This window comes from Myxocyprinus asiaticus, chromosome 5 (assembly GCF_019703515.2).
Source record: "Myxocyprinus asiaticus isolate MX2 ecotype Aquarium Trade chromosome 5, UBuf_Myxa_2, whole genome shotgun sequence".
NCBI lineage: Eukaryota > Metazoa > Chordata > Actinopteri > Cypriniformes > Catostomidae > Myxocyprinus > Myxocyprinus asiaticus.
Genome location: NC_059348.1, coordinates 25,097,674 through 25,123,683, shown reverse-complemented (window position 1 = coordinate 25,123,683; position 26,010 = coordinate 25,097,674). Strand labels below are relative to the sequence as shown.

At 40.2% G+C, this 26,010-nt stretch overlaps 1 protein-coding gene across 1 annotated transcript in view; it reads right to left on the bottom strand.

Moving 5' to 3' along the window:
- Positions 1 to 26,010, bottom strand: part of LOC127440390 (phospholipid phosphatase-related protein type 4-like) — a 58,096-nt gene that overhangs the window by 5,132 nt on the left and 26,954 nt on the right. The window contains exons 5-8 of the mRNA XM_051696919.1: positions 22,773 to 22,830; positions 22,440 to 22,613; positions 20,577 to 20,633; positions 18,978 to 20,489 (exon numbers count right to left, since the gene is read on the bottom strand). Coding sequence (XP_051552879.1) covers positions 19,122 to 20,489; positions 20,577 to 20,633; positions 22,440 to 22,613; positions 22,773 to 22,830 — 1,657 coding nt within the window. The 3' untranslated portion in view covers positions 18,978 to 19,121. The remainder of the gene's footprint in view (positions 1 to 18,977; positions 20,490 to 20,576; positions 20,634 to 22,439; positions 22,614 to 22,772; positions 22,831 to 26,010) is intronic.

Genomic DNA, 26,010 nt, shown 5'->3' with positions numbered 1-26,010 from the left:
TTTATTTTGGAATAAGGCTGTAACATAACAAAATGTGGAAAAAGTGAAGCGCTGTGAATACTTTCCAGATGCACTGTATACAGTGAGTCAATCAACTCACAAGAAAAACACCCAATGGTTACTCACCCATTTTTTCAATAAAAGACATTGCCTGATTGGGACATGTAAATACTTTGCTGCTGTCCTTGGTGTTTATTCTCAGTCTGGCCGGAAACATCAGAGCAAAAGTGATCTTCCGCTGATGTAAGAGTTTCTTGCATTCTTTAAACCGATCACGTTTCTTTCTTGTCGAGTTTGCAAAGTCCGGGAACAAGAAAATATTGTAATTCTTCCAAGAAAGTTTTCCTTTGCTCCTCGCCTGGCGCAACACGAGATCTTCATCGGATGATTTCAAAAATGTGGCCAGAATCGATCGGGCCTGTCTCCCTCAGCAGATCTGCGAGCCGGGACTCTGTGAGCTCGCTCGATTTCCAGCTTGTGGCCTGTTATGTCGAGCAGACTCGGGAAAAGCTCCTCTAGGAATTTCACCATATCTTTGCCCTCCTCATGCTCAGGAATTCCAACAATTTGAATGTTATTCCTGCGGCTTCTATTCTCAAGATATTCAAGCTTTTCAAGAAGACGTTCCAAATCAACTTTGGTCGCGGGCAGATTAGCGGCTAATTCCCTCTCTGATGACTCCAAATAATCAAGTTGTTTTTCAACAGCTGTCACTCTTGTGACTAGTTCAGAGAATTTTTTTCCCATCGCCGTAATCGATCGACGTATTACAGCGAGATCCTCCAAGTCCTCAAGTACCTTCGTCAACATCACCGACATGTTGGACAGTTGACGCTGGATTTCTTCTCCCGCTGCGCCATCCAAATTGAGTCCCAGGCCCACAGGCCTGTCTGGGCTTTCATCTTGAACCCATAAGTGACTTTTAATGTCTCCAGAGCCTGAGGATTTTGACTTCCTTGCCATGTTTACCTCAAACAGTAAATGTGTAACTGGGTGTATTGAGTTTCACCGGATTATATCATGAAAATAATTAAAAAAATTAGCAAAGTGCACAGAGCTGTCTCTTACACGTCTGCCTTTTGCATGGCATCATGTGGCTCTCCGGAACATGTAATTTGAAGGTCTAAATGAAATTGTAAGGAGTAAAATGTCTCTTAGAAATGCAATTGAGTTTAAATGTATTAGATTTCAAAAGTGCCTGAGTACAAATTCCCCCCCAAAAATGCTTTAGTACAATTACACATGTATTTTACACCCCTGGTTGATTTCTTGATGAGCCACATCAAAAATATTGTATATTTCAAATAAGGTCTTTGTATGACAAAAATAATAATCTAAGATTACTCTGAGGTATATAGCCCCTGTTCAACTGCAAAAGAGTAGGCAAAACTCCCGAAACCTCAACTTATGTTGTTCAGTGTTGGTGCTATTGCCATGGACAACACATTCTAGCAGCCTGTCATTAACTAGTTGTTCTAAGGGGCCTGGTCATTGACAGATTGATTCAGGCAAATTAGCTTTAGTACTACCTTAAGTGGAAAGTAAATGTAAATCTAAAGCTTGCACATGAATAGATTCCTGTTTATAGCAGTTTTGTTCTGTCTACCAGTCTCAAATGAAGTTGCGGATGATTCTAATATATTTAAATATATTTATTTGTGGTCTTTCAAATATTTATTATTTAGTTTGTTTTGACAGGTTCATGATATTTTTGAAGAAACATTTCTAATGTAACTATTCTTTACACATTTCCATACACATTCTTCCAAATAACTGTTTAAAAAACATGATATTCAAAAATGTATAATTTAGAAATTGTGCTATATTCAATATACCAGCAGATGGCATTGCTCCTCATGAAAGGATTTTCACACCAGGTGGTTGCAAACTCCTCATGAAAAAAATATCTAATATACAGTTACTTAACTCTGACAGTGTTATTCTTGAAAACACTATAACTCAACTGTGCAAAATATGATCCCTCTTATGCCCTCATAATGTAAGTGGGTTGACCATGAAAAACTTGAAATGAGAGCTTGTTTTTTTAAGTTGCTGCTGCACTCCAATGATGTATCAAGAACTACTCTCTGAAACACGTACATGTGATGGATTGAGAAAAGTCTATTGGCAGGTCTACAATACAACAATGTGAATTATTGTGGAACCTTCAAAAGCAGATCTTGTCTCTGATTCTGTCCAGACTCATTTGGGCTTAAAAATAACAATGGATTCGCTGCACCATCGGAACAGGCTGTTTTATTATGCTAATGCCTTTAATGTAGCCTTAATCACACACTTCAATTTGCTTTAACAAAGGTTTTGTGGCAGCGTCAAATAACACTTCGATGTTCTTTGACAGAGGTTGTGACACACCTATGCCTACCTTTACATATGCACTTGACATCCCAGCACACCCAGACACAAACAAAACAATGTAACATCAGCACATTAGGAAACAGAAACAATATGCAGAAATGAACATGTTCATTTATAGTATATATATTTATAGTATATATATATATATATATATATATATATATATATATATATATATATATATATATATATATATACAGTGCATCCGGAAAGTATTCACAGCGCTTCACTTTTTCCACATTTAGTTATGTTACAGCCTTATTCCAAAATGGATTAAATTCATGATTTTCCTAAAATTCTACAAACAATACCCCATAATGACAACGTGAAAGAAGTTTGTTTGAAATCTTTGCAAATTTATATAAAAAAAAGAAAAAAATCACATGTACATAAGTATTCACAGCCTTTGCCATGACACTCAAAATTGAGCTCAGGTGCATCCTGTTTCCACTGATCATCCTTGAGATGTTTCTACAACTTGATTGGAGTCCACCTGTGCTAAATTCAGTTGATTGGACATGATTTGGAAAGGCACACACCTGTCTATATAAGGTCCCACAGTTAACAGTGCATGTCAGAGCACAAACCAAGCCATGAAGTCCAAGGAATTGCCTGTAGACCTCCAAGACAGGATTGTATCGAGGCACAGATCTGGGGAAGGGTACAGAGAAATTTCTGCAGCATTGAAGGTCCCAATGAGCACAGTGGCCTCCATCATCTGTAAATGGAAGAAGTTTGGAACCACCAGGACTCTTCCTAGAGCTGGCCGCCCGGCCAAACTGAGCGATCGGGGGAGAAGGGCCTTAGTCAGGGAGGTGACCAGGAACCTGATGGTCACTCTGACAGAGCTCCAGCGTTTCTCTGTGGAGAGAGGAGAACCTTCCAGAAGAACAACCATCTCTGCAGCACTCCACCAATCAGGCCTGTATGGTAGAGTGGCCAGACGGAAGCCACTCCTCAGTAAAAGGCACATGACAGCCCCCCTGGAGTTTGCCAAAAGGCACCTGAAGGACTCTCAGACCATGAGAAGCAAAGATTGAACTCTTTGGCCTCAATGGCAAATGTTATGTCTGGAGGAAACCAGGCACCGCTCATCACCTAGCCAATACCATCCCCACAGTGAAGCATGGTGGTGGCAGCATCATGCTGTGGGGATGTTTTTCAGCGGTAGGAACTGGGAGACTAGTCAGGATCGAGGGAAAGATGAATGCAGCAATGTTCAGAGACATCTTTGATGAAAACCTGCTCCAGAGCGCTCTGGACCTCAGACTGGGGCGATGGTTCATCTTCCAACAGGACAACGACCCTAAGCACACAGCCAAGATAACAAAGGAGTGGCTACGGGACAACTCTGTTAATGTCCTTGAGTGGCCTAGCCAGAGCCCAGACTTGAACCCGATTGAACATCTCTGGAGAGATCTGAAAATGGCTGTGCACTGACGCTCCCCATCCAACCTGATGGAGCTTGAGAGGTCCTGCAAAGAAGAATGGGAGAAACTGCCCAAAAATAGGTGTGCCAAGCTTGTAGCATCATACTCAAAAAGACTTGAGGCTGTAATTGGTGCCAAAGGTGCTTCAACAAAGTATTGAGCAAAGGCTGTGAATACTTATGTACTTGTTCCCCCCGCCCCCCCCCCCCCGTTTTTTTTTTTTAATACATTTGCAAATATTTCAAACAAACTTTCACTTTGTCATTATGGGGTATTGTTTGTAGAATTGAGGAAAATAATGAATTTAATCCATTTTGGAATAAGGCTGTAACATAACAATATGTGGAAAAAGTGAAGCGCTGTGAATACGTTCCGGATGCACTGTGTGTATATATATATATATATATATACCTTTATTTTCTATTCATTTTTTTTTTTTTTTTATTATATTTTACTATTATCTATGTCTTGTTGCTGTATTGTATTGTTGTGCACTGGAAGCTCCTGTCACCAAAACAAATTCCTTGTATGTGTAAGCATACCTGGCAATAAAGCTGATTCTGAATGCATAATTGATTGCTTAATTAATAATGCAGAGGTGAATACTGTACTCGTAGAAAGCTTGATCGGCAATATGCAGGGATTTGAGTGTATTTGGGCTGTGCTGTGTCAAGCTGAGTTGTCTATTGCAGTGAATGATGCTCCACTTGCTTCAGTGGCATGGTTGCTATGGCGAATTTTCACATGGGCAATGGTGGATTGCATGTTCTCGAGTGCCCTACATAGAATGTCATGCTGCTAACTTTGAAAAAAAGGGCTGAAAAGAAAAGTGATTATAGTTTTGCTGTAATCACAAGCATTTCTTAGGTTGTATTAACTATTCATAATCAAAATAGGAGAAATGTCATTGCAAAAGGGAATTTAATTGATATATGTTAATGAAAGAAGGGAAATTGCAGTATATGGATGTTACAGCATATGCAGTATGTCACTAACTGCTGAGAAATATTGTTTGAAGACAGGTGAGCAGTCACCTGTGAAATGTCACATCTGTATAGTAACAGTTATTGCACACTTACTAGCATCTTTCTTGAGTCAATGTCAGTTTTAGATTTCCTTTGGTAATCTGATTATATTTTTTTATTACTGTAATTAAGCCCTGCAGCAACAGAAATCCATTCGAGAGTCTGCTATACTGGATGACACACAATGATATACATACAAGTGTTGAGAGATAAATGTTTACAGTGATTTCAAACTCACAGCCATGTTGGCATGCAGATATGCTGACTATACACAGCCATTACACACATCCTGAGTTCTGTTAAGAGTTTGTGCCTGTCAAGGCTATTCTTAATGAGTGTCATTCATGGATGAGCTAAAGATGATTGAGGGTCTCAGCAGGACATGTCCTTTCTAATCAGTCCAACACAGTCTCAGCGTATCAGTGCCACCTCATTCACTTCCTGTCCATTATACATGAGGGACACCATTGCAGTAAGTTTGCAAGGACGAATCTGAATGTTCACATTGCAAACATAGCACAATTTTGGTATCTCTATTTTTTATTATAGTGATTAATTATTATTTATTATATAATATATAATATTGAAAAGAGAGAAAAAAAAAAGAAAAAGATGTTGCTGTGAACTGATAACCCAGATTTCATTGGCGTAAATTCAATGTATTTTAGTAAACACCAAAGATTTGCAGTTGCTGTTACATCAACAATATCTTGCATTCCCAAAGACTGTCTGTGCATCCTTTTACAGAAACAGGATTTTGGGGTCTCACTTGTTTTGACCTACATTTTCCAAACTCGCCATTTTCAGATGTTGCAGCTAAAGGAGCAACAGGATCACACGTGAAATCAACATGTTAGTTATGAATGTTTTGCCACCCATATTTGTATTCAGTGTTCCGAATTCTGGACAAGAGCCACCATGCGGTGAATATTCGTGCCCCAAAAACACCCATCCTGTGCCTTTGACAGTACATCCCAGATTTACAAAGAAGAAAGTGAAAGGATTTTGTTTTGGTCTGAGTATGTTGTGACCGTAGTTCCAGCTTTGGCCACTGGGAGGGGAAGTTTGGATATATGGAATACATACCCCGAATTTAGCAGACAAAACATTCAACCTCCTGCCACAGATTTTTTTGTGAGATCAGTCTAAAAGGACAAAGTTAAATATGAATAACTGAAAATTAGGAAACTGATGTGACAACAACAAACATAAAACAGATGACTGGAATGAAAAGCATAAATAAATGTTTTATCCTACACAAAGGTAAAAGCCAGACAAAAACTGAGAGACATGAAATAACACTTGTCTGCACTGTCTGAGGACATGGTGCACACTGCACGCTGCACACTAAGGTGAGAAGCATATAAAAACAGCAAGTGATCTACTCACTGAGGGAGGGGAGGAAAAAAACAGCTGCTGAATGAATGAGCTTGAATGATGATGACAACTGCTTCATTACTGATACATTTTACAGTTTTCTTTCATTGTACATTAAAATGCAATGAAAGTAAATGATGACTCAGGCTGACATTCTCCCAAACATCTCCTTTTGTGTTCCTCAGAGGAAAGAAAGTCAAACGTGTTTGGAACAACATGAAGGTGAATGCATACAATATAATCAATAATTACAGAATTCTGTGCACAGCTGATTATCTCTGGACAAGAGCCCATTGCCTTACAAAGTATTCTGTGCACAAAGAATATTGTTATCATTAGCAAAGTAATTCACCTAAAAAAAGTACTGTAATTTTCTGTGAGGGACATAAAGATTGAAAATAAATGGTAGGGATAAATTAGTGCAGCATCCCAGGGAACAAATCCAGACTAACTGCTCATTTTTCTACATTAAACATTATAGTGCAAAGACTAGATTCTCACAGGAATGAATGATATCATAATAGCCGAACAACTTCATTTACATGTCAGGTTGTGCTTCTCTTCAAATTCGCATGAGTTGAGTTTTACAACTTATTTACGCATCATTATTCCCAAGTAGCTCTTTGCACCTCCCAAGGCGATACGATTAAATTAGGAAAAACTCTGCAGGAAACAGAAATACAATTTCCTCATTGAGTTAGTGAGGGAGTTTTCATTTTGCAGTTAAACCCCAGGCTCGCGATAATGGGCTGACTTCCATTAAAAGTTCAGTTTTATTTGCCTGCCTCAGTTGTTAACTTGTACCATAATGTGGTGTTGTAACAGAAGTACTAGAGACATGTAAATTTTCAGTGGCTTGAGCTACAATGTGTAAAAAAGATCCTTTGTCCGAGAATAGCGTACATGTTCTGTCCTTCTGGTAACCTCAAGATGTCTGAACAAGCTTTTTGCACCTCTGTCCCATCAAGCATGAAGGCATGAATAGTGCCTAAACTACAGTACATGTTATTTTTAGATTCATAAGCAGCACCACCAAGGCCACCGGCTACACAATGTACTCACATTAACCTTAGAGGGAAAAAAAGCTTTGATTGGAAACACTCTCATTCTGTCCAGAGTCTGCTGCAGAGTTGCCATGGCAACCTCACAGAGATGACAAACTTGCAGTTCTTTGCCTTGCAGATTCAGTGTCTGGTGATCGTTAAATAGGACAGAGCATGCATTGTTTTCAGTAAATGTTCACATGTACAATCATTTCCTGTTAGCATGTGTGTGATGGACGTAGGTAATGGTGTTAGGTGCATGTGCTAACTGTCTCTGTCTGTTATTCATGAAAGATCCATAGGCCTATGTGATTACATGGTATATTCTATGTTTTATGGCATGCAGTGAAATACTGTTAGTGGGTTAGTAGTTAGTCAGTGCCATGGCTTAGTGATCAGTATTAAAGTCAAACAAGGAATTTTTACATACTGACATTTTTACCTGAGAATACATTTAATTTACAGTAAATGCAACATGAGCCATATTTTCAAGAAAAATTTGAGTATATTTAGTCAGTTCGCTCTGTGACCATTTTGGCCACATATACGGGCAGCTATTTTTTATGTAGGAAATGGGCATACAATTACAGCTTCTACTTGCATGGGGAAAGACTGAAATCTCTAAAACTGTTTGTCAAGACTAATGCCATTAAATACACTAAATATACCAATGCAATGGTATATTTCAAATCTGCAATAAAATCTAACAATAGTATCATACATTTTTCTTATTTAGCTCAAATCACAATTAAAAAAAGTATTTGTAAGGCTGGTCCAGCTAATGAACATTTGCATTCGAGAGTAAACATATGCCTTTATCAAAAAGCATATTGGCTCTTTCAGCTGAAAGATGGGACTTATATTCCTACAGTTCCCATAAAAAGCACTACAATTTTGTCAGTTCATTTTCCTTTGAGGAGTCCGTCTCCTCCCCCTCACTATCTCTGTATTTAGTACAGCTTTGGAGAGGCCTGGTGTGTTGATACTTTTTGATAGTCATGTCTGTCCATCTCTGTTAGAGAAGAGGAACCATTGTTTTCCACCTTGACATCACCTTGACAGGTCATGCCTGACAGCCATGAAATGAACTTGACATTGTCTCTCTCCCCTGCTGCTGATTTGTGGATGCATTGTTTTTGCCAGACCATCTGTCTCCTTTAGAAGACTGTCTTCAGTCTGTCCTTAAAGGAATAGTTCACCCAAAAATGAAACTTTGCTGATAATTTACTCACCCTCAGGCCATCCAAGATGTATCTGAGTTACTTTCTTCATCAAAACAGAATTTAAGATCTTTAGGATTTCATTTCAGGCCTCCTCCTTCAAACAATGCAAGTGAATGTACTCCATTTTTTGACGGTCCAAAATGCACATTTAGGGTGCATCAAAATAATCCACATGACTCCAGTCATTCAGATTGATTATTTTTAGAAACAAAACAATACTTATATATTTTTAACTACAAATGTTTGCTTCCGTACATCTCATTCACTTGCATTATTTGAAGGAGGAGGCCTGAAATGAAATCCTAAAAACCTTAAATTCTGTTTTGAAGAAGAAAGAAACTCAGATACATCTTGGATGGCCTGAGGGTGAGTAAATTATCAGCAAATTTTCATTTTTAGGTTAACTATTCCTTTAAATGAACCAACATGAAGATTCCTCTGATCAAACCAGGCTCAAGTCATAAGGCCTCTATAATAAACAAGCATTGCTTGTACCATCTGTAAAGATGTTTTCAGGCTATGACACCACTAATAAGAGGTAACAATGAACCAGAAGAAATATACAGTATTGGTACAGAAATATACAGATTGGTACAGACTAGGAATGGCCCACCATTTATTTACTGCAAATCACTTTTGATCAAATTAATTGCTGAAAGACAAGCAAGTTCTGCCGTTTGCTTCACAATATGCAAGTTTGAAACACAGTCATATGTAGCTCTCAGTCCTGTCTTGTACATTAATGTTTACCATTGATAATTCATTGTATCATCACTGCAGAGATTCTAATTCAAAACAATTTGCAAATCTGGTCTTGAGGTACAGAATAAATCAACCCTTTAGATGCCATTGACAATTATTCAAATGAATGGCTTCTTTTTTAGAGAGAACAACCTGTTCCTTGAAAGTCTTAAAAAAATAGCTACATTTTCTGAAGAACATGTGAGGGGTGCTTGCTGTGGTGCCTCAATGTCCTACCAAGGGCCTCAGTACACTGACCCAAGTCAGAAGAGCCCACCCCATGCCTCTACAACATGTTGGTTCAGAGATATGGCTGGGGCACTCAAGGGCCTCACAGGGCCAACCAAGGGCCTCAGTACACTGCCACAAGTCAAACGAGACTACCCCTATGTCTCTACAATATTCAAGAGCTGGGATTTTGTAGGGGCCCCCCAATGGCATCAGATATCCGTCAGATATGGTATTCTGCATGGTTGCTAGGGCATTGCTATTTGGTAGCTAGTGTGTTGTGGGTGGTTGTTAAGGTTTCACTTAACTTGCCTTACTACCCTGTGGCAGCGGGGGCGTGGTCAAGCATATCTCCGGAGAGAGAAAGTGGTAAGGACGCTTACACCTGAGCTAAATTATGTCTAACACCTGTCTCTAATTTCAGTGAGCACGGGGAGAGCGGCATAAATAGAGCGACACAAGACTCAGTCGAGAGAGAGACTGGATACGACAGAGCTGAGCCAGAGCAAGGATTTTCTAGTAGTGAAAGTTTACTTATGACAGCAGTGTGTGTTAGTGTCAGTTTAGTGTGTAAAGGTAAACTGTAAAGTGGTGTCACCAAGAGGGGAAAATAAAGCCTCACCTTAAGAAGGAAAAACTGCTCCTCGCTTCATCTTTTACACTGGTGCCGAAAACATAATTTAGCTCAGGTGTAAGCGCCCTTACCGCTTTCTCTCTCCGGAGAGATGCTTGACCACGCCCCCGCTGCCACATACCCCAAGTCCAAAGAGCCCACCCCCATGTCTCTGTTATATTATGGTGCAGAGATATGGTGTTCTGCATGGTTGCTAGGGTGTTGCTATATGATCACTAGGGTTTTGTGGGTGTTTGCAGGGGTGTAACTAAACTTGCCTTACAGTTCCAAGTAAACAGAAGAGCAAAGTAATACTGGGCTAAATTGAAATCCAGGTTCCTTGCCCACTTTTTCAAGTAATCTAGGGGACAGATGGTTTGGATGTATGCTATGCTGTTCTCTGCCAAATGACGTGCAGATAACACATTACAAGGATAATAAACACAATGTGTGGGTTACTTTGACTGATTTATGGAAAAAATAAAGGGAGTTGAAATAAAACTAAGAAACCCTATGATAGACTGTATGTGGGAATGATAAAGGACTAAAACATTGCTCACCATCCTTTTAACATGCTACAATATTCTGTTGTTTGTATGAGTCAGGTGATATGAGATACATTTTCATGTTGCACTATTTTTACTGAGCAATGACCCTTGGCTTCACGGTAAAGACAATATCATGGTGTGGAGAGGCCCAATGACAAGCTTGAAAGTAATGGATTTGGGGTCTGTAGATTTGTGTCTTTCTTCAGTATTGTTAATCAGTTTTGTTCTTAGCTGTTTCCTTGTAGCTTTGGTCTCTGATACATTACAGGTCTGTTCACTCTCTAGTACCCTCTCAGTCTCTACTTTCAACACAATGCATTTGGTCTTCAGAGGATGCTGCATAAGATGGAGACTAAGAATCTCTTTCTCAATTTAGATCAGCTTTCTGACTGGTTGGATTCAGCATTGCTAACCAGACCCATTTTCCATGCTTTTGACACTTTCTGGAGTGTTTTATCCAAAATGTCATGATGCTATTGTCAAACATTGAGCTTGACATGGGATATAAACAAAGTGAGAGTGAAGGGAAGACCTTTGATTCTATGAACATACTGTGGGGTCATTTGTTAAAGCTAAAACTAGAGATATGCCCTAAGGTGGACAGACAATTCTTGGATACAGGACCGCGAGATGGGTATTACACTTAATTCTGGCTCTGGCACACACAGGCTGATGTAATCTGAGGACATATACAAAGGCAACTTTTGAAAACAGATGGCTGAACCAGAGCCATTATTTTGTTGGACCCAACAGCAGCACACTTTTAAACACAAGACCAAGTTGATATAATTTTTCAGTGAATAATTTCTCCTATTCCAGTTTAATGCAAAGAGGCAACTATAAGTCAGCCATTCGTAGGATGACTTCCCTGAAGAGTGTAAAAACTATGGTGATTCCAAAAAATTGTTAATGTCTGCTTGAGCAGTCTGATATGTCGACTTCTGGCTCAACCAATGGAGTGAGTTTGGGGCTCGACCAATAGCAGAAAGGGGAAGTGTTTGGGAAACCTGCATGGAAACAATAATTATTGTATTTGGTGCTTCAGAAATAACACACATTATCTTCAAGTTTTCAGAGAGTGTCTAAAGACATTTCACCTAGACATATATTTAGGTACAGTTTGATATAGGTGACAGGCAAGAACATAGTGTGGAAAAAAAAAATTGTGTTTTGGCTTGCTTTGGATACCAAACATTTATTTCAATATATATCAAGATATATGAGCTTCAGTCAAAATACATTGCTAAGCAAAATCCCACAAGGCAAAACTTCCAAATATCTGTCAACATGTCCTAAATGTTCCATAGAAAAGACATTTTTGTCTTTGTACCATATCTAGTTTTGAGCACTAATAAATCAAGTGTCTTTCACCCAAATAATAACCTAGCTATCTCTCTCGGATCTTAACAGATTACTTTTCCTCTAATTTACACTATCACACAGGTATGCTGGCAAAGTTACAAATACCTATTTACAAGTGTACAAAGATTTCATGATTATTCAGTTGATTCCGCAGAATGGATTAGAGTATAAATCAAGGTATCAGCCATCACTATTAAAGGCATTATAAACAAAATAAAAGCAAAACAAAACAAATTCTTTAGTTACAGTAAATACATTATTAAATCACCATGCATTTGTAACGACAAGTTAAAGCCATTATGTGGGGTACAGTTATACTGTACAAGCATATATAAAATCTTTAATTGTATTGGTTCTGATTCACTCTTGTAGAACAGACACTTCAAAATATGTATTCCTGCATTTCAACTGAATCTATGTTTAATAAAAACAAAACAAAAATAACCAACATCATTTAAATGATCATGTACATAAATTAGCTAAATTTATCCATCACCGTGTTAATTTGACATTCTTATTTGGCAATATTTATGTATATATTACAAGATGGTCCTAAGAAGGATGTAAACAACGTGCTAAAAATACAAATACACAGTTTAGAAGACACTTCACACAGGACGAATCCTAACATCGTTTGTCAATTTTTGTGTGTATTTCATTAAAACCTCTTATTTTATGAGCACACAATGACTGTCAATTGTTCTGTGCCATTTGATGGCACAAATAGTGTTTTTTTAAAGCAAAAAAAACATCTGTCCATTTAAGACTTCTGCTCATTGTGTGCCATAATAATTAACTAAGTACCATTACAACAGTAACTGTAATATTTTTTACAGTCACTGCAAGATTTACATTTGGCTGACACTTTTATCCAAAGCAACTTACCGTGCCCTGATTACAGGGACAATCCCCCTGGAGCAACCTGGAGTTAAGTGCCTTGCTCAAGGACACAATGGTGGTGGCGGTAGGGATTGAACCAACAACCTTCCACTTACCAGTTCAGTGCTTTAGTCCACTACACCACCACCACCTACAAGTAATCATTAACTTTTCAGCAAATAACTATTTTTGAGGCACTCTAAGAATGTGATTCTAAGTATTTTTAAAATGTTTAAAAAAAAAATAAGCAATGAGTTCCCACTAATACATTTAAGGGCCTCCTATTGCTCATATATTGAGAGGTGCTTCTCTGCAATGTGCAGTGGTTTGAAGTGTGAGTCATTTGTTTATGCCCACATGCTTAAAAATGAGGAGGAGGGCGCAACTCAGTAGCTATATAACCCTAACCAGTCAGACAAAATGGGGTAAAAACAGTGAATACGATTCACAATACATCACTGTAAACATACAGCAATGAGCCAAAAAACACAATGTTGTGGTAGGAGCATGGTTGAGCGCCAGCTTGTGAATGGAGAGCGTGATCAGGAGATGAGAATGGTAGGGATCATCACCTGGCAATAATTTTTCTCTAACAGCTGTTTGCCATTGCAGTGAGAGTTGGAGACAGATTTAGGAGCAAGCCAGATGCCAGTGAGAGGAGAGAGATAGTTACCACACTCACCCAGAGACTGTGCTGAATTGTTTCCGCTGAAAAGCATGATTTTGAGTTGTTGCCACTAAAATGCGTGAATTTGAGTTTAAAATAAACATACAGTTTGAGTTGGATTCGCCGTCTCCCGCTTCCTCCTTTCCCCTAACTGTAAACTTGTTACACACAATTATAACTGTGCTCAATGGACACTTAATACAACTTATAGGGACTTGCAAATCAATAGTTATGACTAAAGCAGTACTTACTTGTGAGTAAAAACAAGGACAATTTCTACATTACAAAAGGATATATTACATTAATGTCTTAAGAATGTATCATTCCCTTTCGATTCAGTTCACTCGACATTGCTGTAAGCATTATGGGGAGTGTCCTTCACACGACACAACCTTGTTGAAACCCTTATAGAATCATGCCAATCTTCTGATTGGCAATGGTGTCTGAGCCCCTCCCCTTTAGTTATGCAGTAAGCCTATATAAGCGGGCGCTGTGTCACCATTTCTTCAGAATTTTCTTCATTCAAGACTGCGAACTTCGTCTTTATCTTGGAACCCTTCTACTGTGCCGTCGTTATATATTACAGCCGATGGAACTTCTCATCAAGACGCGAACAGGACTACTCGTTGTCTGTGCTCAGCGACTTCACTGAGAATATTTCCGCTCCCATGTATGTTCTGGTAAAGAGTTCTCCACATCGTCGTTGAAGGCGCTCTCGGTGAACGGGTTCTTCACTTCAGATACTCATCGTTGATCAACGGGGAGCTTCGGCGAAACTCCTACCTGCTTATATATACAATTAAACTATTAACTAAAGAGCTACTTGCGTGATACACGTGTATTTAAAGATGTCCAAATACTCACCTATGCCAAAATACTGCCATGGGATGGAAATCCCACCCTGCCCATCCCTCCAAGCCGTGTCAAATGACGTCCGCACTAGCTGGAAGAGCTTATACAGCAGCATGCCAAGCTGGTCCAGTACTCCACAGCATGTTGGTGCTCCAGGTTTTTCAAGTTAAGCTCCTCAAACAAATGGATGAGCAAGACCCCGATCCAGAGCTGTTCAAAGAGCTCCACACCGCTACAGATTTAGCCACGAAAGCTACCACTCAGGCCATCGGCAAAGTGATGAGCAGCTTGCTGGTTCTGGACCGGCATATTTGGTTAACTCTCACGGAGATGTGTGACGCAGAGAACGCCGCCCTCCTTGACACCCCGGTGTCGTCTGACAGTCTCTTTGGCAACGCCGTGTAAGGCTTTTTAGAGTGCTTCATCGCGGTGCAAAAGCAGTCTCAAGCAATTAAACATTTTCTGCCAAAGAGGATAAAATGTTATTTTAATCAAGTAATGATTTGTCAAAAAGTAATTTAATACATTCAGCATGAAATAAAACAGTGCAGGAGTGAAGGATGCAGTAAACTCCCAGCTCGTACGTCCTCCCCATGTTGGATTATGGGCAATTAACCATTGTCGAGTGTACATCAAATGTACACTCGAAATAAGAGTGCATTGTGGGTAAGAATGAGTGAACAAAAGTAGGGAACAAGTGGCTCACTCAGAATTCAGACACTCCTACAAAATGGCGGACACCTGAAATAGTGCACTATATAGTGGATAGGGGGCAGTTTCAGACACAGCAAGTGTTCTGCGACTGGGGTTGATGCACTACGCAGGCTGTGTACTCTGGGTGTGGACACGCTGGTTTGCAAATGGCTGGCGAAATGCAAGTATGCATATCCCCCGGTGTGCCTCCTGCATTCTGTCATCAGCAAAGTCCGAGAGGACATGGAAACAATTCTGTTAATTGCGCCGAAATGGCCCAATCAGTCCTGGTTTCTGGAGATGATAGAAATACTAGATGGCCCTCCATGGGAAATACCGCTGAGGAGAGACCTTCTCTCTCAAGCATAAGGCATGACATGGCATCCCCAGCCAGAGCTGTGGAACCTACATGTGCGGGCCCTGAATGGAACACATGGGACGAGCCAGCACTGGCTCAGTCGGTGATGAATACCATTTTACAGTCAAGAGCCCTGTCCACGTGAAGCCTCTATGCACTAAAATGCCACATGTTTGCAAATTGGTGCTTTTTGTGTGGTAAAGACCTGGTGAATTTCATGGCTGACGGGGTAAGAGCGGCTGGACGCTGGTCTTACCCCGTCAACGCTCAAGGTTTATGTAGTGACTATCTCAGCATACCACGCCCTGGAGACTGGCTCTTCAATAGGCAAACATAATTCAGTCATAAGTTCCTTAAGGGAGCGAGGTGTTTGAACCCCTTTTGCCCTGCTATGGTGCTGACTTGGGACTTGAATCTGGTGCTGAAGGCACTCACAAACTCCCTGTTTGAGCCACTGGAATCTGTTGAGTTGCGGGGACTTTCCTTAAAGACCACTCTCCTACTGGCTTTGGCGTCATTTAAATACAATGACAGCTCATGCCTGGAGTTTGGTCCAGATCTGTCAAAAGCCACCATTAAACCTAGAAAAGGCTACGTGCTTAAGGTTTTATCAATGCACTTCAGTGCTCAGATGGTACGTTTGCAAGAATTCTTTCCCTCGTCATTTAATTCAGATGAAGAACAATCTATGCATAAGTTATGCCCGGTGAGGGCACTGCATACATATGTTGAGTGCACCCGTCAGTTTAGGCTGTCGGATCAGCGCTTTATTTGTTATGGAGGACACACAAAAGGAATGTTCTTCTCCAAACAAAGGCTATCTTGCTGGATTGTTGATGCGATTGCCCTTGCTTACGAATCACAGGGCGCAAATTGCCCTATTGGTGACAAACCGCATTCAACCAGAAACATGGCCTCTTCATGGGTGTCGACAAACAGTGTGTCCTTACAGGACATATGTTTGGCAGCAGAATCGTCCTCACAAAACACGTTCGCAAGGTTTTATAACCTGGACGTGGCATCCATCTCCTCACAAGTCCTCTCTGCATAATAGCGCTTCTTTTAAGCGGGTGAGCTCAAGCCCTTATTATGGGTAGGCTACTGACTATAATTAACACAGCCACCTAGATATATGCTGTTGAACTGCTTCTTTTTAAGTCATAAGCACTCCCATAAGAAATAAAACCTACTTTCCCAACCTTGTTGTGAGAGGGTTAATAATCCATACTGTGTATATCTATATGGTTCATATAGATCCCAGACAACATTAGTTTCCATCTGGCATCTGCCACGTGGAAATATTCATATACACTTTAATATGACTTATAAGTCATCAGCCTGTGACTCCTTATGAAAATATCTATTTAGTTTTATAACTCTGGGAATGTAATGTCATGTAGTGATGGGATATCGTTCCCCATAGTGCTTACAGCAATGTCGAATGAACTGAATCGAAAAGGAATGTCTCCGGATACACATGTAACCTAGGTTCCCTGAGATGAAGGGAACAAGACATTGCAAAAGCTGGCCGCACTACTACTTCAGAGTTTTATATTGCGAGTGACTCACTCTTATCCCTCAGTCAGAAAATTCTTAAGAAATGGTGACTGAGCCCCTGCCTAAAGGGGCGGGGCTCAAACACCATTGCCAGTCAGAAGATTGCCGTGATTGTATAAGTGTTTCAACAAGGTCTTGTGAAGGACACTCCCCATAGTGCTTACAGCAATGTCTTGTTCCCTTCATCTCAGGGAACCAAGCTTACATGTGTAACCGGAGACGTTCTCTGCAAGTCTCTTTAAATTCATTGTCTCTATGCCAGCAAAGAGCACTTTCAGCTGTTTGATTGAAAATAGCTCATTTATGGTCACCAAAACACAGTGCATATGGTTAAACAAGCCCCTCTACACAAAACATCCATTTGTTTAATACACCATTGATAAAACTCTCAGTAAATATCCATCACAATAACATTCTCCTTTTCATCTAAAATCTATGAGTGCGATTCAGCACCTGGCTAAATTATTTCATAGCGACATAGTGAAAACAATTAACAGCCATAAGCAATGAAATCACCATGAAATGCACTGAATGGTCCACACAAATATTTATGTTGAGAAAATATATACACTGGCAGCCAAAAGTTTGGAATAATGTACAGATTTTGCTGTTTTGGAAGGAAATTGGTACTTTAATTCACCAAAGTGGCATTCATCTGATCACAAAGTGTAGTCAGGACATTACTGATGTAAAAAACAGCACCATCGCTATTTGAAAAAAGTTTTTGATCAAATGTAGACAGGCCCCATTTCCAGCAGACATCACTCCAACACCTTATCCTTGAGGAATCAAGCTTAATTGCTAATTTGGTAATAGAAAATCACTTGCCATTATATCAAAAACAGCTGAAAGCTATTTGGTTCGTTAAATGAAGCTTAACATTGTCTTTGTGTTTGTTTTTTAGTTGCCACAGTATGCAATAGACTGTCATGACTTAAGGTCAATATTAGGTCAAAAATGGCAAAAAAGAAACAGCTTTCTCTATAAACTCATCAGTCAATCACTGTTTTGAGGAATGAAGGCTATGCAATGCTTGAAAAAACTGAAGATTTCATACAAAGGTGTACACTACAGTCTTCAAAGACAAAGGACAACTGGCTCTAACAAGGACAGAAAGAGATGTGGAAGGCCAGATGTACAACTAAACAAGACGGTAAGTACATCAGAGTCTCTAGTTTGAGAAATAGATGCCTCACATGCCCTCAGCTGACAGCTTCATTGAATTCTACCAGCTCAACATAAATTACATGTACAACAGTAAAGAGAAGTCTCAGGGTGCAGGCCTTATGGGAAGAATTGCAAAGAAAAAGCCACTTTTGAAACAGAAAAACAAAAAGGAAAAGTTAGAGTGGGCAAAGAAACACAGACTTTGGACAACAGATAATTGGAAATGAGTGTTATGGATCTTAACCCCATTGAGCTTTTGTGGGATCAGCTAGACTATAAGGTGCGTGAGAAGTGCCCGACAAGACAGCTACATCTATGGCAAGTGCGACAGGAAGTGTGGGATGAAATGTCACCTGAGTATCTGGACAAACTGACAGCTAGAATGCCAAGGATCTGCAAAGCTGTCATTGCTGCATGTGGAGGATTTTTTGATGAGAACTCTGAAGTAGTTTAAGAAGTTCTGAATTTATTTTTTTTCAAATTGTAATAGTAATTTTTCACGTAATTTATGTCCTGACTATACATTGTGATCAGTTGAATGCCACTTTGGTGAATAAATGTACCAATTTATTTCCATAAGAGCAAAATCTGTACATTCTTCCAAACTTTTGGCTGCCAGTGTATAATGTTTACAAATTTGTGGTATGTTGCCATGAGACAACAGATAACAGGGATCTGATAATAAAAAAGCTTATCCAAATGCTGTTTAAAACAAAATAGGTAAATCACAAAATTACCTTTTCCAAACAGCCTCAGATTTCATATTTTGTGCTTATTAAATGTTTTAGTAAAAAGAGACCTACGCAAAGTAGATTTAAAATGCACAATGTTGCCTTACATGTTCTGGAGAGAGCAGGTTTGTCTAGTGGTCAGGGAATGGAGATATCCAGAATGACTGGCTCTACTCAGTCTCCCAATGAAGCCTCAGAGTTCAGAGAACAAGGCAACACTTGGGAATGGTTGGCAAGAAGTTTTTTTTTTTTTACTTTTTGTAAGTCAAAATGGGGGGAGGTGTTGGGGAAGGTTTGAAAAAGTGAGGCAGGTTCCTGGTGTTCTCTGGACTAGGCCCTCTGTCGGGCAGCAGGATGATATTGCCTTTCCTGCGTAGGGTGGAGTCTCGACTGGAGGTGGTAGAGAGAGTTTCAGAGGTGGCTTCACTGCCCCCTTCTACTGGTGTGACTCGGATGGTGGTGATACTCGGTTGGTGGTGGTGATGGTGAAAATGGGGATGATGGGGGTTGCTCATGTCAGGTAGGCTCCGGTTGCCATCTATGGAGCCATAGCCATCTTTTAATGACTCGCAGCTCTCAGAGTCCCGGTTTAGGTCGTTAAGCTCGAGGGACTGCCGGATGCTGTCACGCTCCTGTGGTTTCCACCTCCAGGATCCACTGCCATCTGTGGATGGTGGTTTCACAATAGGCTTGTTCTCAGGGTGGGCCTCCACTCTTACAATGCCTGTACTGAGTTCCTGATCCATTAGGGCTTTGTAGCGGATGGAGCCAGTACAGCTCACAGTACTGCCCTCACTTTTAGGACTACCGTGCAGCATACCCTGCTGCTTGGACATAGCAATGACCTGCATGATCCGTGGCTGGCTGTTAGTCCTGCAGACTGTGCTTTTCTCAGCCACCTTCAGCCATTTAGAGTGCGCAGTCCCGCCCCCTCCCCCACCATCATTCACCTCCCCACCTTCCTCCTGTGGTAAGGAGCTCATATTCTCTTGTGTCTCCTCAGGGATATGCACCAGTTGGGAGGAGCCTGGCCGTGATTGAATGGATACCCTGGCTCCACCTGCCAGGCCACCAGTGTTATTATGATTGGCTAGTGGGACAGCGCTAGCGGCAAGCTTCATGTACTGCCCAGGGGGTCCACCACGGAGCTCACCATCCAAGCCCATGGCAGAAGGTTCAGAGCTGCAGCGGAGCTCCATGTTGCATTGGGGAGACTGGCGAGCCTCAGCCTCCATCATTTGCAGTGACATCTTACGGTTCTCGTTCTTGGTCTTCCATTGTGAGAGCAGCTGCTTGGAACGTGTGGAGTCCATGGAGGCATGAATGGCAGCGTGGCGGCGAGGCACAGGTTCTTCAACTCCAGTTGAGTGTACACGAGGCAGGGTGTTGCTGAACGTCACAAAGCTCTCTTGGCAGAGTGGGCTGGGTGGTGTAATGCACTCCACCTCTGTGCTTGACCTCTTTAAGCTCGACATGGAACTGCTCTCTCGGGAGGGCCCACGTAGCAGGATACTCTCCGAGCGTGCCGAGGTGGGACGTTCCCGCATGCTCAGGCTCTTAAGTGGTAGTAAGCGTGGTGGATCTGTGTTCAGGTTGGGTAGAGGTCTTAGCGGCTCCCGCATGGTAGGTGGAGGCACCACTGGCTGGGGCTGTGGTGGAGGTTGTGGTTGCCGGTGATGCTGATACTGATGTTGAAGTTGGAGTTGATGTGTCTTCAAAGATTTGTCTTCACTAGGTTTAAAGTTCCTGACTGCATACAGACCCTGAAGAATAAGGCAGAATTTTACTACTGTACTGAAATCTCCTTAATCTATAAGTTTAAGTTTATGTACCGTATTGTATTGCGTATAGAGCGCAACAGTGGCCACCCACTTTTTGAGCCTGGAAGGTTCTGGAAATATTTTTCCCATGAATTTTTTCCGTAGGCATTTCATAAAGTACTTCATTAAAAAGCTCAGAGGAGAATCATAACATTACAAACTTTGATTTAAAGCAAAAAAATATTTGAAAATCAGACAAAAAGACAAAGGTACAAGACTATGTCCTTACCGTCTTTAATGAGGGAATGAACTACAATCCCAGGAAGCAGTGACGAATGGTATTGCGAATGATGTAATTCAGTTTAAAATTATTTTAAAAAGTCTAAAACTCTTGATGTAAAGTTATTGATTATAATGGAATTATTATAAATAAAAATATTGCAAAATATTCAGATGTATAAAAATATATATGAAGTTTCAGAGTGTTGTTGGCAGTAGTAGCGTGGGTGCGTGCAGCGCAAAATGGAACGGGAAGACCGTTTACTGTCAGCACGACACAGTGCGCCGCAACAGACACTTCCGGTGTAGACAGTATCTTTTATTATAATGGGTTCTATTGCTTTTTTCAGTGTAGACATGGTGTTAGGATTATGGATTTGTCACCAGAATTCCACTATTAAACACGATTTGTATAAAATTAAGTTGAAATAACGGCAACTAATGGCTTCAACAGACGCATATACCATTGATTAACAACCTTGGAGCTCAAGATGGGTCTGTCTTTATAAGTTTATAAATTATTGTTAACACTTAATAGGATTTTGACTTCCGGAACCAGACTGTTGTGCTCTATTGCACATTATTTTATATAAAGCATATTTTGTTTTGTGTAGTGGATATTGTTTATGTATATTTTATTGTATTGTACACTGCACACAGTAATACATACTGCACATTTGTACATTCACACACTGCCTCATGTCATGTCTTATGTCACATGGAAAACTGTACCTACAACAATTTCCACCTTCCCAAACTATTCTAATCTATTCTGTTTTCCCACACTTATTGACAAATTAAGTAACTTGGACTACTGCCAATAAAATGTTTTAATCTGTAAAAATGTATACCCATTTTATTCACCAAATTTCCATGATTTAAGATTTACCCAATTTCCATGATTTTTCCAGCCCTGGAAATCCCTATTTAAAAATATATATTTTCAGGTTATCCATGCCCATGGGAACCCTCTATTCTATTCTATTCTATTCTATTCCAGTATGAATCAACGTATTGAGAACTTTCCTCATATTAGTGCACAAATAGCATGTTGAGATGCTGTAAACCAAGTGTGGCACTTCACACTCGGCAAGTAAAATAGCATTACATAGCTAATTCCTTGGTCGGATTAACATACATTATGCAAACAATAAAACAAGGACTTGATGTACTGATTTACCTTAACTATGTTAATTTCTCCCAAAGAGTTTTGGCATTATTGTCAGAGTTAGAAATCACATGGTGTACATAGCCCTCAGAGCAGATTAAGCAGAGAGGAAGGAGAGAGAGTGAGAGAAAACTAAAGAAACAGTGGGAGGAATATGTGTGTGGGTGCAGAGCAGAACTGGAGCCTCAAGGGATTTGCATGTGTAAGCTATTTATAACTCCATTAAAAGAGCATTGAATTATTGCTCCTTACTAATTTTCCATTATTCTTCTCTAGAGTTAGCGTTAACACAGTCATGGTATAATGAAAGGATTTATCAGCCTTGCAGTGGCTTTGAAAGCTTCTATGACAGCAAGACTCACCAGGTAGATGGCTATGCTCCCTCCGATGAGAAAGCCACAGTAAACATCCACGGCATGGTTCTTGAACTGAATAATGCGAGTCAAGCCACAGATAATGCCACAGATGATGAATGTGAAAACCAGAAGCGGCTTCAGGAGTTTGGAGGAGTCAGTCAGGGTGGCATTGAAGTACATCTGTGGAAGAGAAGCACTTTGATGCTCATGACACAGGAGACCAACTTTTTGACTAAAGTTTCAGTGAATGCTTAGTAGAGGAAAAGAAAGTAGGTTTTTTTGGCATGCACGTACATATTGTATGAGTCAACCGTGCCATGGGTTCAGTGGATTACTTACGGAGATGTACACAGCCGCAAAGGCTGCCAGAGTGGCATGCTGAGATGGGAAGGACTTCCTGCAATGAGAGACAGGCAGCCCTGTCAGATCATTAGATCTTTTTTACACTGAACATATTTGAGGTTAAGTACCATGTCAGAAGACAGGCGGGGAAGGAAAGCCACAGATGACTGCAGCTATAGTGTTATGATACTGGTGACATTTGTTATAGTGTGCCAAACTGGATCAGGGCAAGGTTCAAAACTACATATTTTCACAATCGACTAGGCAGTCCTGTATAATTAATAAATATATAAGTAAAATAAAAATGCAGCACTCCTGGGCAAAAACATCCATCTGCACATGTATGCTTTAGCAGTGCTTTAAAGAGATGAATTTAAGGACGCAACATTTCCTTAAAGGGTTTGGCCATGTAAACTGTCTAACAGCCAATACAGCATGCTTTCAGAATGCTAATTGAAGCACCGTCATATCAATATCAAAAATATAGCCACAAGTGGCAATCATCGGGGTCCAAGCACATGTGAAGAAATAACCAAAATAATCAGAATTGACAGAAATGATCCAGTAGATGACAAATAATACAAATTGACAGAATAGATCTTGCCTAAACTAAATTTGTAAACTAAAAATGTGATTTGTTACATGGTTGCTAGGGTAACCCCATCTGGTTGCTAGGCAGTTACCATGGTGATACTCCAAAGGCTCCTTGCTACCCTGAGTCAAATGAAAGAAACCATAAATCTTTGATATTCTGGTGAAGAGATATGTGATTTGTTACTTGGTTGCTGGGGTAACTGCATCTGGTTGCTAGGAAGCTACCAAGGTGATACTCAAAAGCCTCCTTGCTACCCTGAGACAAATTAATGAAACCGGATGTCGCTATGATGTTCTGGTGCAGAGATATGTGATTTGTTACTTTGTTGCCAGGGTAACCCCATCTGGTTGCTTGGCAGTTACCAAGGTGATACTCAAAAGGCTCCTTGCTACCCTGAGTCCAATGAATGAAACCAGAAGTCTCTAGGACATTCTGATCCTGAGATGTCCATCTAAGCATTTTGAATGGAAGTCAATGGGGTTTGGTTACTAGGGTGCTCTAAATGGTTGCTAGGGCATGGCTACATAGTTTCTATGATGATACCTGAAGTCTGATTGCTCACCCAAGTAAAACAAGCCAACTGTCATTTCTCTAGGACAGAGGTTTTTAATTGGTGAGGTGCGCCTCACCTGGGGGGTGCCAGAGAGCCCCAGGGGAGGCGCAGCACGAGGAAAAAAAAACATAAAGGTTCACGTCTGTACACATCTGTCCTACTAGCTTGTGTGTTTAAGTGCGTGTTATGCATATGCGTGTTGCAAAATGGATCGCTTTGTAGTGTCTACAATACAAAAGTCTACAGGAGAGGAGGCAGATTCCCTTCATCTCCACTTATGTGAGTGCGGGTTTTCTGCTTTGACCCTGCTTAAAAGCAAATACTGATCAAGGCTGCAGGTGGAGGACGATTTACATTTATTCCTTTCTACCGTGCAGCCCCACATCGATCACCTGTGCACATCAAAAGTCAGACTCATTGTTCCCACTGATGTAGGGGCGATGAAATTGAAGAGGCAAAATCGCAATCAGATTTTTTTTGCTTAATGTAGACCTAATATGGAAGTGATTTTTACGCATTTGATACGGTGACGAAACAGCGCTGTCCATCTTGCTGATGTCTGATGTATGATGTTGATGTTTTCAAAGTTGAATTGCCTTAATTAGCCTAAAATCTCCAAAATAGCTCTTATTCAATTGAGATAACATTAGTAGCCTGTGACTGTTTATGAACATGTTTCCAGTTTAGTTATTTGACCGTCGAGAGTTATCTGTTCAGTGATCAGAAAATAGAGCTGTCCATCTTGCTGATTTCGTTCTATGTCTGATTTTGTTGGCTCTTTGGTTATAGGGCTGTTGAGAATACTTCGTTTAGTTTTTTGACTGTGGATGATTCTGTTCAGAAGGCTAATTTTAACAGTTTCCCATTTGCATGAATGTGGTAAAAATTTTCACATGTTTTAAAATATAACCTATTTCAAAATGAATCTGAATTTAAAATGTAGTTTTGATAGCTTAATAAAAAAAGTTTATCTTAAAAAAAAATGTATATTGATGAACATAGCCTAAAAGCAATACTAATAATAGTATTACTACTACTAATAGCAGTAGCCTAGTAGTACCAATAATAATAGCCTAATTAGTGGTTGTGGAGGTGTTGGGGGGGGGGGGCGGCTGTCTTCAAGTTCTCTAGGGGGAGGCTCACTTTCACCCAATTTGAAAACCCCTGCTCTAGGACATTCTGATCCAAAGATGTCACTCTCAGCCATTTTTAAAGGAAGTCAATAGGGCTGGTTGCTAGGGTGCTCTAAATGATTGCTAGGGTGTGGCTAGCCAGTGACCAGAGGGAGTCTTATTGGCTGATTACTAACCTGACTCAAAAGATCCAATCGCCAAGTGTCTACAAAATTCTGTTCTTAAGATATCCTTCTGAGCCATTTTTAATGGAAGTCTATAGGGGTGGTTGCTAGGGCCATTTCCAAGATGATACTTAAAGACTGATTGGTAGCCCGAGTGAAATGAGCCAGCCCCTATGTCTCTACGACATTCTGATTGGGCGATATGATCCCACAAAATTCATTGTCTTGTCATAGTGGGAAACAATTGTTTTCATGGGCAAGTGCCTTGCCATAGTATGCCTATGGGGCAATTTTGGGCTGGTTTTAAGGCAGCAATTTACAGTTTTCGGACGCATCCATATAGAAATGACGCGTGACAGAAACTGGATAATGGAAAAATAAACACTTAATATAATTCCAGACATATGCAAACATATCCCTAAAACAATGTGACAGTTAATCATGTCTGGCAACTTGACAAATATGTTTTCAATATTTTTAGGATATGTAAAAATTAAGGTGACATTTTGATTATAATCATTTTGGAAATCACATCTTTATTTGCAAACTAATATTATAAAAGTCAGAAGACATTGTCAGTGTACCACGTTTCTTCAAATAAATTTATATGCATTCATACACTTATGAAAGCCTTAGACTTAATGATTTCTTATCCTGTGGCTCCCTCTGTTGGACAAAAAATAATATTACAGCTTTCATTGGTCAGATAAATGTCTGATTATTTAAAATTCGCTGTTAGCCCCCTGTTCATCATAAATCCATGAAATTTGATCCATGATTCCTCAGAATG